General features: G+C 40.2%; 4 protein-coding genes and 1 long non-coding RNA gene across 7 annotated transcripts; 4 read left to right on the top strand and 1 right to left on the bottom strand.

Moving 5' to 3' along the window:
- The first annotated feature begins 628 nt into the window (after positions 1–628).
- On the top strand, positions 629–1,550 carry LOC140794487 (RING-H2 finger protein ATL79-like). The gene has a single exon (XM_073146556.1). It carries the CDS (start codon positions 722–724, stop codon positions 1,232–1,234), a length of 513 nt encoding a protein of 170 aa, XP_073002657.1. The 5' UTR covers positions 629–721; the 3' UTR covers positions 1,235–1,550.
- A 323-nt stretch (positions 1,551–1,873) lies between these two features.
- LOC140794486 (autophagy-related protein 13a-like) lies at positions 1,874–5,852 on the top strand. 3 transcript variants are annotated; one of them, XM_073146554.1, is made up of 3 exons: positions 1,874–3,071; positions 3,772–3,953; positions 5,331–5,852. In XM_073146554.1, the coding sequence occupies exons 1-3, from the start codon at positions 2,001–2,003 to the stop codon at positions 5,455–5,457; spliced, it is 1,380 nt and encodes a 459-aa protein (XP_073002655.1). In that variant the 5' UTR covers positions 1,874–2,000; the 3' UTR covers positions 5,458–5,852. The 3 variants fall into 3 exon arrangements, with proteins under 3 accessions (XP_073002655.1, XP_073002654.1, XP_073002653.1); XM_073146553.1 differs by having other exon boundaries at positions 5,308–5,852; XM_073146552.1 differs by having other exon boundaries at positions 5,305–5,852.
- A 1,628-nt stretch (positions 5,853–7,480) lies between these two features.
- Positions 7,481–8,170, top strand: LOC140794366 (vacuolar iron transporter homolog 2-like). Its single transcript, XM_073146377.1, has one exon. The coding sequence runs from the start codon at positions 7,481–7,483 to the stop codon at positions 8,168–8,170; it is 690 nt and encodes a 229-aa protein (XP_073002478.1).
- Positions 8,171–9,047: 877 nt separating this feature from the next.
- LOC140793485 (actin-7-like) lies at positions 9,048–12,581 on the bottom strand. The gene is made up of 5 exons (XM_073144981.1): positions 12,359–12,581; positions 10,935–11,009; positions 10,433–10,826; positions 9,404–10,017; positions 9,048–9,314 (listed from the first exon to the last, which is right to left on the bottom strand). Exons 2-5 carry the CDS (start codon positions 10,992–10,994, stop codon positions 9,249–9,251), a joined length of 1,134 nt encoding a protein of 377 aa, XP_073001082.1. The 5' UTR covers positions 10,995–11,009; positions 12,359–12,581; the 3' UTR covers positions 9,048–9,248.
- A 1,082-nt stretch (positions 12,582–13,663) lies between these two features.
- On the top strand, positions 13,664–15,357 carry LOC140794016 (uncharacterized). The gene is made up of 2 exons (XR_012110046.1): positions 13,664–13,843; positions 14,838–15,357. It is a non-coding gene; the product is annotated as an uncharacterized lncRNA (long non-coding RNA).
- Positions 15,358–15,589: the final 232 nt, after the last annotated feature.

Raw genomic sequence — 15,589 nt, 5'->3', positions numbered from 1 at the left:
AGTCTATTTTTTTGGCCTGATTGCGCAAAAGTATCGTATCATTGATCAGAATGTCCTGTGTTTTAGAAAGGACAGACCTGAAAAATACTATGCCGGTCATAGACAGCCTCCGTTCATCTCCCCTTTCCATGCAATTTCAACGCCTGTGCCGCCTACTTACCATCCTATACAATGCTGCTGCTCCGTTCTTTTCCTTTTTTTTGTTTCTATTTATTTGTTCTTTTATTTCTTTTCTTCTCTGGTGGGTTCTGAAGCCCTGTTTGCCTCCTTGTCGGTTTTGTAGCTGTGTATTGGGGGTTGATGAGAGGATTGGATAATCATATGATCTTGATGGATCTACAGAACTCTACTCCTTTTGTACTTGTGTGATATCAAGACTGGTATATTATTACAAGTCTCATATTGTGCTTCTTCTATGGCATTGTCGAAGGTGGTCAAATAGAAATCTAATTGTGTTTGAGTGCTTGTATCTACTCATTATGTACTTAATACTATTCTTTTGTTTAATTATAATTTAGTAAAAATGGTCGTCTACAGAATTTTTCTTAAAAAGAAGAGGAAGACGTTCTTAAAAGGACTAGACGACTGTAGAGTGCAGCCTACAGGCTCTAAAGTTATATATAAAAAAAAAGAAAGAAAAAGAAAAGAGATTATATATCCATCAACCTATGACTCGTTCCCCTCTCGCCTTCTCCCACGCTCTCACACCAAAAACCACACCATGAAACCTCCACCCATAAACACCACCACCAATACTACCTCACCTCCTCTTCCATATCATCCTATCCCATCCCCCAAGTGGACCCCATACTCGAACGCCAAGGACTTCGACGCCAACATGGTCACCGTCCTCATCATCCTCGTCTGCGCCACCCTCCTCGCCTTCTCACTCCACGCCGTCGCCCGCCTCCTCCGCCGCCGCCAGCATCCTCCTCCTCTTTCTCCTCCTCTCCCCGACATGGCCAAGAGAGAGGAGCAGCCAGCTTCCTACGCGACGGCGGAGGCTGCGGCGAACTCGTTGTTGTTCTCGGCGGGGGTGAAGATGGCGGCGGAGGAGGCAGAGTGCCCCATCTGCCTGTCGGAGTTCGTCGTGGGGGACCGCGTCCGCGTGCTGCCCACGTGCAACCACGGCTTCCACGCCGCCTGCGTCGAGGCTTGGCTCGTTTCCCGTTTCTCCTGCCCCACCTGCCGCGCTCCGTGCCGTTCCCCCGGCCTCCCCCCGGAGGGACCGTAAGACGTTTCCTTCCTCGGGAAAAACGAGGCCTTTGGGGAAACGCGTTCTGGAACACTGGCCCGCGGCCCGTCGTTTGTTGCTATTTTTGAGATTTAAGTCAAGTTCGCTTTTTACTACTGAAATCTTTACCAGACCGAGAAGCTTGACTACGTTTTCCTTTTACTTTTTTGATCGAAGAGAAGCTTTGAAGTAAGAGAGAGGCATTATTGTAGTCAAGCAGGACGTGGCACGAGTGGGGTCCATCCAACGTAGTGAGTAGTCAAGACGTGAGGAATTACTTATAATTAGGAGAAGTTATAAAGAGTATTTAGCATGACTTAGTAGAGTGTGGCTTGTCATGTTAGCTAACCTATACATTCCGGCCGGTGGGTCGATTAGATGACAAAAACTTTGGAAGGCAAAATTTTAATTCGCAAATAGTGTAAGACAAGTTAATATCAAACTAAGTCACGTCATGAGATCGACGTACGTATCGTTCTTGCTTTACGGAAACCCAGGGAGCCCAGAGGCAATGTATTATGTATATGTATATAAACATCTTCTACAATTTCGAATACCAGATCTTCTCAAGATTCTCCTCCAGTTTCGTGTTTACCCAATCCAATAACTAACCATAAAGCTTATTAATTGCCCTTGGGATTAATCATCTTAATCAATCTCCAAACTCCCTCCCTCTCACGCCTTCTCTCTTCGCCATGGATTGATTGATTATTCTTCCCCCCGCCCCTCTTATTCCTCCTCTTATTCCCCCTCTTATCCAAACCCCATGGCCCTCTTATCCGACTCCGGCCGAACAACGGAGCAAATCATATCCCAATTCCACCTCAAAACCCTCCACGCCATCTTATCCGCCCGGATCCCGCATAATTATTCCTCCTCCCCTATCCGCCTCGGCAAGCGAGATCGCTGGTTCCACCTCGCCCTCGGCGATCCTCCTTCCGCCCTCGAGCAACCCCACGGGGTCTTCGATCCACTTATCGTCGACATCGTCCTCTCACCCCTCGATGACGGCCACAAGTCCCCCGACTCCATCATCGAGCGGTGGGTTGTCCAATGCGAGCCCTCGCGGGATACCTCCTCCAATCCCAACCCTCTCATCGTCAAGAAAACCTACAAGAAGTCGATAGTCCTCCTCCGCTCTCTCTACTTATTCCTTCGTCTTATTCCCGCTTATCGGTTGTTCCGATTGCTATCCGCGTCGGCTCCTCAATCCTACAACTACGGGATAAACTATCGGATCGCCTCCTTCGCCGAGCCATTCTCGCGGGGGGAGGAGGCTGCGATGAGGCTGCATTGCTTCACTCCCGTGGAGACGCAGTTCGGGCAGTTGATTGTATCCGTGAACTATCGCCGGAGCCTCGCGGAGTTCAGGTTGGAGGTCTCTCCGCCACCACCGCCGATTCTTATCGCTGACTACGTCGGCAGCCCTTCGGCGGATCCGATGAGAGCATTCCCATCCTCTTTTCCGCGAAGAGCTGATCGCCCGCATAGCTGGACAGGTGCGCCGATGGCAATTAGGAAGGAAAGATTTGGTTTTGATGACATTAAGCTCTCACCGCCGCCGTTCTCGGTTTCGCCAACACCGTCCCCGCTGGCGTTTGGGGGTAACTCTATGCAGACGCGGTTGCGATCTGAGACCATGCCTGTGAGCATACCACAGAGGGTGATAGGGAAGGGACAGGCGTATCGCAGTCCTAACTATTCGGAGCCGACTAGAAGCTGTTTGCCGCCTCCTTCCCCGAGGAGTATGAGAGTGGATCATTCAATGCAGGGGTCTCCTTTGGAGAGTAGATCGATTAGGAAGCCGGAAGCGTTGAATTCAAATTTATCTCAGAAGGTAATTGTTAGCTCCAGTTTATGTATTGTAGATGATTCGCTAATTGGAGAATTTCTTGTCTGTTGCTTGGTTATAGCCATTACAGAGGTATAAGATGAGAACGAATGGTAAGGCTAATCTATTGAAATTGTAGGTAGATTACACTTTGAGATGACTAGAACCTTTCTTTCAGTATTAGGATGACATTGAAGAGGACTTTGGTGTGAGAGTAGAAGATTGAAAATGACAGTAATGCTTGTGGGTGTTTAAAATTTACTTCTAGATTTCCTGATAAGAACTGTGAGGCTACACGAAAAGTTGGTTCACATCGTAGACATTTCAGAGATCTAAGATGCTTTCTCAATCTAGACTTCCAGTATTTAGTTGAATAAAGAGATACTTGGAGAACTTGGTAAAATTCTGTTCTCCTTTGATCAGTCTTATGCCGAAGACAGATGGTTCTTGTAGAACTTGACAATTACATCGTAGTAACTTTTTTCTTTAAAGAAATATGCGATGGGTAACCAGCTATTGTTTTAATGTTGCTCAAAGGATCATGTATGAAGTATATCCCTAGCGTCAATATAGAGGTCCTCTCTTCAGAAAGGTGCAACATCTGTACTTAAGTAATACAAGTATATGATCTAGATTCATTTCTGTCATCTTCTAATATGTGAATTCTACCAGTCCTCATCCTGTGATTATTTTGGAATAATTATAGGCGTTTAAGGATGTCAGGGATGATTCTGAAAGGTTTTCTGGTGTGTTGTCTTCTGGTGGTTCACCAAACTTTGGATTTTCAAGAAGTTCAAGCAGATTATCTATGCAAGATGATCTTGATGATGCAGATTTTTCTTATCCTTTTGCTGTGGATGATGTTGATATATCAGATTCTCAAACTAGGTAATATTCCACTCTCACTTGATTAATATGCTAGTCTAGATATTTCTACATTCTTCTTTTGCTGCCCTTTTAGTATCTGCAATAGATTTAAAGGGAATTTATGGTTTATTCTAGAGTTGCCACCTAGAGAAGATTGTGATGCTACAGAATGTGTACCTCTTTATTCATTCAGCATTCTGCCTTATCCTAATGTAGGTTTTGGCAAATGAAATTATGTTCCAGGAACTTTTGGGTTCAGGATCTGGACGTATGGATTTAATTCTCGATCAAAATTCTTTTCTTATTTCAATAGATGCTTATCATCTGTTTCCAATGATGCTAGGTTGGCACTCCGATGGGAGTTACTGGTTGAAGATTTATTGGGCATGTTACACTTTCATAATCTAAGAGTGATCTTTTTTTACTCCAGAAGCACACATAGAAGAATAAGATATGGCTTCTTGACATAAAGTTGTTGGCCCACAAGAATTGTCTTTTACAGTAGGCATACCTATTTAATTGCGATTATGCACACTACTAATAAAATCATCTCTGAGCCTGTTCCTCTATATGATGTTTTAAATTTAAAGGTTCAAAAAGCAAGATTCACTGTGGGAGGATTAGTCACCATACAAAACTAAATCAGTGCTTCTTACAAGATTGGTAAAACTTGTTCACACACTTGTTGGATCCTCAATTTACAAAACTAAATTATTTTTCTTCTAATGGATTTTCTAAAAGGAAATATCACTAAATTGTGCGCTGGTGGGTTTAAACTTTGATTCACTGAAATGGACACTTCCAGGCCTATTGATTGAGTCATCTGATCTGCTGTTATTTGTTTCTGAAGCTGATTGTTAAAATTTCATATTATCATTGTTCATGAGCTTACTTTAAGTAATTCTACTTATCATTTACCAGTACTATATCTCCCTACTTTCACTTTAATGTCACATGAATTTGTGGAATGTTCTTCCTCTTACTTGATACTGATGTGTGAATCGATGTACAGAAGCTGTGGTTTAGATTCTTTCAGAATTGCAGTTTCAGTATATATCATGCCATATTCCCTTTAACTGCCCATTCTTATCTCACATTCATGCAACAAGATAATGTATGAGATTTCAAACAATGTGGTGGCAGTAGATGGATAAAGGGAAACTAAAGCATACTATAGATATTATGTGCCATGCTTGTTGACTTTCTTCATTACAGACCCATTTTCAGAAACTTGCGCATAACTAACTAAGATGTATCAAGAAATATTCAATTATTAGAACTGGCTACAATCCAGTACATCAATTTATTAAGATTTAATTTGTATTACACCATTTAGATTTCTCAATTTAACGTCCATATATTACGCTGATAGAAGTGCTGATGGGAGGGAAACACCAGAATTTGGTCACTCAGGTGCATCATCCTACAAATCACAAGATGCAGCAGTTGGCATTCTTGTCCAGATGTTGAAGAGAGCCCCTTCTCTACGAGACCACTGTTCTTCATCTCAGTCTCCAAAATCTGAGTTTAACGGGGAAAGTAGCACCTCAAGCTTTTCCATGTCCAGGAAAACATCTGATGCACTTAGGGAGCTTCAGAGCTACAAAGAAATAAAAGAGATCCTTCTTTCCAAGAGTGGAACTCAGTTACAATGATCAGTTGCACAAAAATTATAGAAGGATATAGCTGCTGATGCCTTTCAGAAGAATACAAGATTAAAGGATTCTATTGAAGCTAACTTTTTGTGATACAGATCTGCAATCTAAACCGGTGAAGCTTTATAGAGGATGTGACCTTGCACATGAACCCAATCACCGAAGTTGCACAAGAACTGTACAAATTGCCACTTAATTTCACTGATAAATAATTTTTTCCCCATTTGGGAACTTGTGAATATATCGTTGCTCATTCTATTTCTCATTGCAAGTGGACGCATATGATTAGGCACTCTAATTCTACGAGGTGATATCCAAGCGATTTAATCCATGATTTTTTCGTGTATTTTTGTTGCAGTTCAACATTATATTTTCGTTTCATCCTAACAACCTTCATGTTTCGTATGTTTTCAAATTGACTTATACATTTGACCTTTTCAGATTATATTCACAAAAATACCTTATTCATCCGCAAAGAATATCCTCAACCTTTCATTTTCTTCTGATGAAAATGCACTTCCAGATATAATTCATTGCAAAACAAGAATTTTTTTTGGGGGTCTAAAGTATATATGCAGACTTTTTTTAGTTAATAGGAGAAAGGGTTGAAACCAATTATATTAGAAATAAGTTTATCTAGACCTCCTTAACTATGGTTTTTTTTTTATATATACGTCAAGAACTTTTTTTTTATATATATAAACTCTCTAAATTATTGAAAATATCTTATTCTCGTTTATGTCTACATTAATATTTATCTTCCTTTCTTTTCTAAAAAATAAGAGTATAAGAATTATAAATATATTCATGTGTGTGTCATGCAACAATTTACCTTTTGGATAGAAAATACAGTAAAAAACTAATAGAAGAGGAATTTGAAAAGTCTAGAATAATTTAAAAGATCTCCGCGTACTAAAAATAATATATATATAAAAAATGCGATAGATTACGAGCTTAAATAGAATTATCCTATTATATTAAGATAGTAGAAATGTAAAAGGGGGCGGTTAGCAACATATATCAGTAAATTCTTGTGAGGGGAGGGAGTAAGATTTCTATTTCATCCCCAACAGGAAATCTCAGATAACTTGATAATTCGCTTGTATATGTAGACATTAAAAAAATCAACTTGAAATTTGTGAACACAATGATCCCAAGTAGCCCCATTCATCATCTCTTAATCAATAATAACAAAATATAAAAGAAAGTCAAAGAGATGCCTCAGATCAGATGACAGCTACTTCAAATTAGCTCGACACTCAATTTATTCTACTCTATCAATTTCTTTTTTAATCGATTGAATATAATACCAAGAGACGTGCTCATACCAAATGCCAATCAATTGATTGTACTTCTTAATCGCTAAAAGGTGGCCCTTTCGCGTGGTGGCCACGCGCCTTTCTATATTTGAGTAATCGAAGGTCAAATGTGTGACACTAAACAAAAATTAAAACTAATAAATTAATAAATAATTATAAATTTTTTTATATATAAAATCTTTATTATCATTCACATCCTATCAAATAAATATGTATCATTTTACATGACCTAACTTTAGGATAGTTACAAAATGACTTTCATACCATTAAATAAGTTGTTTAAACATTTATTTTGAGACACTAGAAAGTAAAATATATGAGTATAAATGTTCATATGGTAGAATAAAATAACAATAAAGGCAAACAATATGGTGGTTTTGATAACTTTCCTTATATAATTAATCTCTAACTGTTTCATTGCATCCTGTGTACGAGCTAAACCAAAACCGCTCTTAAGTTCAAATCCAACAACTAATTGCATCTTTCTTCACGTTTCGCTTATAAGTACAAGTCGTCTGGGCGTGTGTTCTTCATGCATCTCTTCTTTCTATATTTCTACCTACAATTTATGATCATGTCATCTCACGTTAGCTCCCATGTCCATGCTACCATTAATCCAGAGCATGGCCCATGCACCAAGATCACCATCCAACCTGAACCAGAGCTAACCCAGACGGCGGAGTACTCCATCAACTACATGGCTCGAGCCCAGTGGCTCCGCGCCGCCGTCCTCGGCGCTAACGACGGCCTCGTCTCCGTCGCATCCCTAATGATCGGCGTCGGCGCCGTCAACGATACGGCGAAGGCGATGCTCGTGTCGGGCATCGCCGGCCTCGTCGCCGGCGCATGCAGCATGGCCATCGGGGAATTCGTGTCAGTCTACGCCCAGTATGACATAGAAGTGGCTCACATGGAAAGGGAGAGCTTAGAGAGTGGTGGAGAAGCCGATGGAATTGAGAAGGGGAGGTTGCCGAATCCACTACTGGCTGCGACGGCTTCGGCGTTGGCTTTTGCACTCGGTGCCGTATTGCCTCTTTTGGCAGGGGGGTTCATAAAGTCGTGGGGGCTAAGAGTTGGGGTGGTGTGTGCTGCGAGTAGTTTGGGTTTAGCCGGGTTTGGTGCCTTGGGAGCGTTCTTGGGGGGTGCAAATGCGTACAAATCGGCAATTAGGGTGTTGATTGGAGGGTGGTTTGCAATGTTGGTTACTTATGGTGTTCTTAGACTATTTGGGTTGGCTTTTAACATGCAAGTGTCATCAGCTTAGCTTGGTTTAAGTTTTAATTCAAGTTGTAACTTTTGTACCATTCCACTGGTTCTGCTGTCTCTTCTTTGTATGATTAACTTTAGGCTAGTCTTGCATAAACACGCACCTGGTAAGGAAATTCATTTGTTTGTAGGTTGTTACATGAAAATTCTCCTTCAAATTTGGCCCTCAATGGACAAGGAAAAAAAAGAGGAAAGAATTTTTTATTTTGTTTACTTTTAATTATAAATATTTCTCAGAAGTGCTAAAAATCATAGTGCAATAATTTAGCAGTGGAAACACAACAATAAACTAAACGCAGTTTGCTGGTCCAATACAAAACTAATACCACTCTGTTGCTCCTTCAATAAACACACGCTGGTTCTTTGATCAAGCTTTGAATGACTTTATAGCCAGATCGTTCTTTGATCAAGCTTTGAAGTAACCGCGGGGGCGGCTCCAAATTAACAGTGCTTCCAATCTGTCTCTGTTTTTTTGACAATAATTCTTAGGATATCATAGATTATTGGGGCTGTAACCTTACTCCTAAAAGCTCCAAAATGGAGTCGGAAAAGCTCCCTCCTCGGTGGCTTAAACTTAACACTGATGGTTTAAATCCCAGAGGTTGCTCTGGCAATGGTGATACCAATCATAAATAAGTGGGGTGACCCTCTTCTTACTCCAACCAAGCAGCTGCCGAAGGAAGACTTTTACCGGTCGGAATTTTGCATCTTCCTCAGACCACCGGAGGTTCGAACCGAATTTGGATTGAAACCGAAGAAAAAAAATGAAGAAAGACTGGATCCCCTGTGGTGTCTCCAACACATATATCTCATCAATCAACATGATATTCTCCTCTAAATCTCAGGATGATATAAAGTTTGCAAAGGACAAAAGGTTTCACCAATTCAAACTACATATAAAATGAAGAACTGACATGGTAATATTACACGTCATATGGCATACACAAAGTTGGGAGGTAAAAGCTGAACTGAAAAGCTCAGAAGGCAAACCAACAAGCAAACATGTCTCTCAATCCATACAACTACTAGATATAGGGAGATACAGAAATTGGAAGCCCAAAAGAAAAAAAAAAGATCTAGAAGCACTTCCTATGAACAATAGATGGACCAGATTCATCGTACTCTGCCTTGGATATCCACATCTGCAGCAAATAACGAATGTTAAAATCTCTTTAGAACAGTAAATCAAATGATTCAAAAGAAACTTCCCTCGGCAAAACTTTCTAATTACCTGCTGGAATGTGCTCAAGGAAGCCAGGATTGATCCTCCTATCCACACACTATACTTCCTCTCAGGAGGGGCCACCACCTTGATCTTCATGCTGCTCGGAGCAAGTGCGGTGATCTCCTTGCTCATACGGTCCGCAATGCCTGGGAACATGGTTGATCCACCACTAAGAACAATGTTCCCATATAAGTCCTTCCTAATGTCCACATCACACTTCATGATAGAGTTGTAGGTTGTCTCATGGATGCCGGGAGTTTCCATGCCTATGAGCGATGGCTGGAAGAGCACCTCTGGGCACCTGAAACGCTCTGCACCAATGGTGATGACCTGACCATCAGGCAGCTCATAACTCTTCTCGACAGACGAGCTGCTCTTTGCAGTCTCAAGTTCCTGCTCATAGTCAAGGGCGACATAGGCAAGCTTTTCCTTGATGTCACGAACAATTTCCCGCTCGGCAGTGGTTGTGAATGAGTACCCTCTCTCAGTCAGGATCTTCATAAGAGCATCAGTAAGGTCTCTGCCAGCAAGATCAAGTCGGAGAATGGCATGTGGGAGTGCATAACCCTCATAGATTGGGACAGTGTGGCTCACTCCATCACCAGAATCCAGCACAATACCTAACACAGAAGAAAACCAGCAAATATAAGGCATACTCTCAAAGTAGGATACTTATATATCTGAACCATTGGTAGTTCAGGTTAAGTCAAATGCAACCATGAGTTCATAGCACCATCAATTCTAATCAGGCATAATCTTCAGGTTACTGTTACATCCATCATCTAGCATGACAGATATACTATAAAATGGAACTGAGAAAAAACAAGAATGACTAAGTGCCAACAACCAACTTGTGAGTTATAACAACATATGCATGAATTTCAAAATGTAAAATGAACGCATATAATGAAGCCCCCACAACAAGATACTTTTTTCTGATCACAACATGCCTCCAAAAAGGGAAACTTATCATAACGCCTTTCAGTAGTAAGAGAACAAGTGGGTTAAAAAAATGTACTTTGTATTTTCACATACCTGTGGTACGACCACTCGCATAAAGGGAGAGGACAGCCTGAATGGCAACATACATTGCTGGGACATTGAAGGTCTCAAACATAATCTGTGTCATCTTCTCTCTGTTGGCCTTAGGATTAAGAGGGGCTTCTGTTAGAAGAACTGGATGTTCTTCTGGGGCTACACGAAGCTCATTGTAGAATGTATGATGCCAGATCTTCTCCATGTCATCCCAGTTGCTTACAATTCCATGTTCAATTGGGTATTTCAAAGTCAAAATACCTCTCTTGGATTGGGCCTCGTCACCAACATATGCATCTTTCTGCCCCATTCCAACCATAACACCAGTGTGGCGCGGCCGACCAACAATACTTGGAAAAACAGCCCGTGGAGCATCATCTCCAGCAAAGCCAGCCTATGGAGGACAGTGAGCCACAACTTAACTACCTCTAATTCATGATATTGCAACTGTAATTCATAATAGATTAAAATGTCATCATGTTACAAAGCAACAATAGTTTACCTTCACCATTCCAGTTCCATTGTCACAGACAAGGGGCTGAATATCCTCGGCCTCTGCCATAATATATAATCAAACCTGCCAGAAGAAGTCATTTCAGCAGTTTTCCAGAAAACAAATCTTTGCAGACCATAGAGGATTGGCGGATTAACCTTGCATGCTAGATTCTCGAGAAATATGCACCACATATAGTTTAACGATATACCACTTACTATTCTATAATAGGGTTTTCGCATATGTCTGCTAGTCATCCTTGGTGGATGTGTTGATAACATACACACGACTCACAAGCATACACACACCAAACAGATAGACTTAAGAGACTAAACAGTACGCAGCAATAAAAGCAGATCTTAAAATGCAATTGGATTCTGGTCTTTATATCTTATGTATGTGCAAGTGCAGATGTACTCAAACATATTACGCAGATCAAGTTTATTTAAGTATTTCTTTTGTCGACATTTTCGCCAACCATTCTTTTTCAATCTTACCAGCATTATTCTCACTTGAACAAAAAAACAGAGTGCAAATGATCCATATAGGGTGTATCACAGGTCAGGGATGGCCAGAAAAAAGCCTTAGAAATTTTACGCGTTAAATTTATCCATTAAGCTCGGCAAGCTCAGAATTGGGATAATCTTCCATGCCGAAGAAACCACTGCAATGTTTTCTTCTGTTATTTATCTTGTGCATTTTCTACTAGCTGCTCTCTCAGCGAAAACTTGGGACAATCTTAACTACTCATGTCAGGTGAAGAAGCATGATTAACAAATCTTCTGAATACTGAGGCCTGATCTTTCCGGAATACAAACTCAAGAGGGAACTGCGATCCTACTGTAGAGGCATAATATTACCTTACTCTACCACATAAATGCTTATTATATCAATCGATTATATTTCGTGAACACGGAAAAAGAATAACCACGAGGATCTCAACGTAACATTCCTGAGCATAAAACAACGATGCCTGCACTGATCAATTCGCCACCTAAATCATCCATCCTTCAAAGGAATACTCAAGGAAAGAGAAAAAAGGATGAAGGATCGGGAAATTGATCGTAACCAGCTAAAATCTTCTTCTTGCATATACTTAACTATGCCTTCTGTGATTCGAGAAATGGTGTTTATATAAAGAAATCATACTCCAACTACTAAAATTAATCCCTTTTCCTGCAAAGAATCATCCAATCTTTCGCACATTCGACAACTTTACCAATCTAAACCTCCCAAAATTTTACCGACAAAACTAAGCGCGGACGGGTGAAAACATCACGATTCACTAATGAATAAAAAACTGAAAACATCGGTCGTGGTCAGATCCAGGATAATATATCAATCTAATCCACCGCGGAGCACAAAAACCTCAATAACTATAACTAGAAGAACAAGGAACCTCGATCGGATGCAAGAACACCCGCACTTCTCACCTTTGTTCACCGGGAGGCGACGAGACCACGGAGAAGTGGCTTAGGCGGTGGAGTGGAGTGGAGCGAAGGCGAGTGGGCTGGCTACTGGGATCCTGCTCGCGCTTAGATAAGAGAGAGGAGAGGGAGCAGTACACCACGTTCAAGTTGAACTGAAACCCACATGAAACGCACTTTAATTTGGGTGGATGTGCGATGTAAAGAGATGCTCCTCTGGAAAGTTGGTGGTATGAAATCATTTCTCTGACTATAAATTTCTAAAAAAAATAAAGAATCTAAATTTCATTTGATTTAATACTTTTGTGTGGGTTCTTTTTCAAGAATACCCTTTTGAAATCTATTATTTAAGAGTCTACCCCTTTTTATTTTATGTGTATATTTTTCTTTTAAAACTCTTTTTTTAAAACTTATATACCTATGAATCCTAACTATACTAGAAAACAAAAACTCTTAAAACTCTATTAATTTAACTGTAGAAGGACACAGATATTCTTATTTTTGCTTGTATATATTTATTTTAACTAAGTTTATTTATATTATTTCCACTGTTAAATTACTAAATTTTTAACTCATATATATAATAGTAATTCGTAGGATTTCTACGCAGATATAAAATTTTGAAAGATATAAACACAAATTATAAACTTTGAAGGGGCACATAGAACTTTATTATTATTATAACACTTAAATTTTTACATGTCAAAACTCTTTTATCTTTTTAAATTTTCGACCATGTGACTTCAGGCAAAAGAGAGGAGTTTAGTCCTCATTTTCTACCTAAATTTCTACGCATTCGTCACCGTCTGGACAAAGAAATCATATTGATTATTAGTCTGAATGTAGTTTATAACTTTTTAGAACGGAAGACTATGACTTTGGGGATAATTTACACACAAGACTTCCTATATTATTATTATTACTACTTATTTGAGTCAATACATCACAAAAATTTAACGAAAAGATATACGTGGAAAGAAATTGACAGGTCTAAGTACAATTATCTGAAAATAGAAGGTATCTACAAATAAAAAAAGGACAGGGTCCAAAGTGTAAAATGGTCAGGGTGTGAAATGCAACTTCTCTCAACTAATGATGAACGCGAACAAGGAAAAGAAAGAAAAAAAAAATAAAGGGAAAGTGGGGATTGCTTGATGGGAAAAGTGGGATGGGCGGCAACTTTAGCTGTCTTTGCTGCATTTAGCTTTACGACAACGCCTTTTCTCTTATTATCACAGAGAGAGAGAGGAAGTTGAATGAATTCCCCCCCACCCTTGGCCTTGGGATCCATCCAAAGCTGACTAAAGACTTCATAGTATTATATGGAGGGATCGAGGTGGGGGAAGGGAAAGGATGTCGTCGTTGCTCCGCTCCCTCCCTCCCCCCACCCATGTGCTCCCAAGTTGCCAGGGAGTCGTAGAATATGCTGTGGTCTGTGGAGCCATGTGGAGCAGAGCAGAGTGGTACTCCTTTCATATATATTATTGCCAGGTGTATACATTAATTGTTTGTTATTAATGCATGCTTGCTTAGCTTTAGTAATTGAGTTCAAATTTGTGTCTGTGTTGATATATCGAGAACAATTAGCTATAAATTATCTGTCAATAAAAAATTACATTCACCTGCAGAGTCCAAACTCTAGGTATCCAATATTTGTTGACATATTAGGCCCAGTTACATAACTGGGCCGAGGCCCATTGATAATTGATTTAAGTAGTTGTTGTTATGTATGAATTAGGGCAGTTTCTTAACTACGAGGGCCATAATAATGCTAAAATTTATAGGCCCAACTGTACGTTCCTTACTAAGAGAGTAAGAGGTCAGAGTTTGAATACGTGAAGACGAATTGTATTGAATGGGCTGAAGTGTTAGCCCATCTATGCCTAATGGGTGATAAGCTTTGGTAAAAAGTATTGGGATTTGGTGTAGGTTGATCCTATGTTAGTTTGATGTGGATGTAATCAAATGCATACCAATGTAACAAGTGCCTATCCAATTGCTACGATCATGTTTAATTTGTATTCGATTTTCAGACGCCCAATCAATACTTTGGAGGATCATAGAATGATACTGGGAATCTGTAGATAAATAAAAAGAAAAAGAAACACTTCAGCAGGTGTTAATTTTTTTTTTTAATATACACACGTGGTAGATATGTGGGTTTTGCAACACTCTCTTGAGGTTGGCCAGTGAGTCGGAAGACAACCCCGGAAACCACTCTTCATCCTCCGTTAACTTTGACTTCGGAAAAAATCACATGGTAAACGCCATCTAATTATTTTGACTAATTAGAAATGCATTTGAGGGCAAACACTCATTAATCATCACCATGTGCTTGCTCCCTGTTCCATAGACTTGGATTTAAATGAAGCTCTATTTATATATAACTCCTAAGAGAGTGGACTTTGAAGGATTAGTAAGGAAATGAGACTCCATGCATGCCTTGTCCTCCAGGCTTTCCTAACTCTTGCAATAAGTATTGTAGCGCCTTCAAATGGAGAAGAAGTGACTTCCAGTACTCCTTTCTTGCCCACTGATGAGAGAATCAACGCAAGATTCTTAGCTCGCCAGGAAGCGACGCACGCTGCTCCTAAACCCTCTTCCAATTCACATGTCTACTTCCATTCACCTCGTCCTCACCGCCAGTATGAAACTTTTGGAAGATCTCGACCCCCACCGCCGGCTCCAAAGCCTTCGCAATATCACCACAATACAAAGCCTATTCCCAAGAATAAGCCGCCGCCGACACTGTCGCCGCCGCCGCCACTGCCACAGCCATGCCACTAGTTTTAACAAGGAAATGGGACTTTTCGAGCGTCTAGCAATAAAAGGAAGTGTTTGGATGCATACATTCTCTCATTTAATAGAGGAAGTGCGAAGTTTTTAGACGTTTAGTAGGCCTCCAAAAATTGTTATTAGAGGGAATTGCTTCGGTGCTTAATTTGCAATGTCTTTGTAGATGCTTCCATAGATATATTTAAATGACCTTTTGATTTAAATAGTAACCGGTGTGTTTCTATGTATTGCAATTTTACTCGTATTAACATCCACCACATTTTCCTGAATTTTAATATTTTACCTTGGATATCCTGTTCATAAAACGTACTTATAAGGACTACATATCAGAAAGCACTACTCTTAATTAGATATCAGTCCCCGTTACATTGTTTAATTCAACAAGAAATGGGCTTTTTCCTCTTAAAAGAGCAGTTGAATTACTATAGTTCTCTCTGTATA

This window comes from Typha latifolia, chromosome 8 (assembly GCF_019914945.1).
Source record: "Typha latifolia isolate L0001 chromosome 8, TyphaL0001v2, whole genome shotgun sequence".
NCBI lineage: Eukaryota > Viridiplantae > Streptophyta > Magnoliopsida > Poales > Typhaceae > Typha > Typha latifolia.
This window is presented reverse-complemented; position numbering and strand designations above follow the sequence as displayed.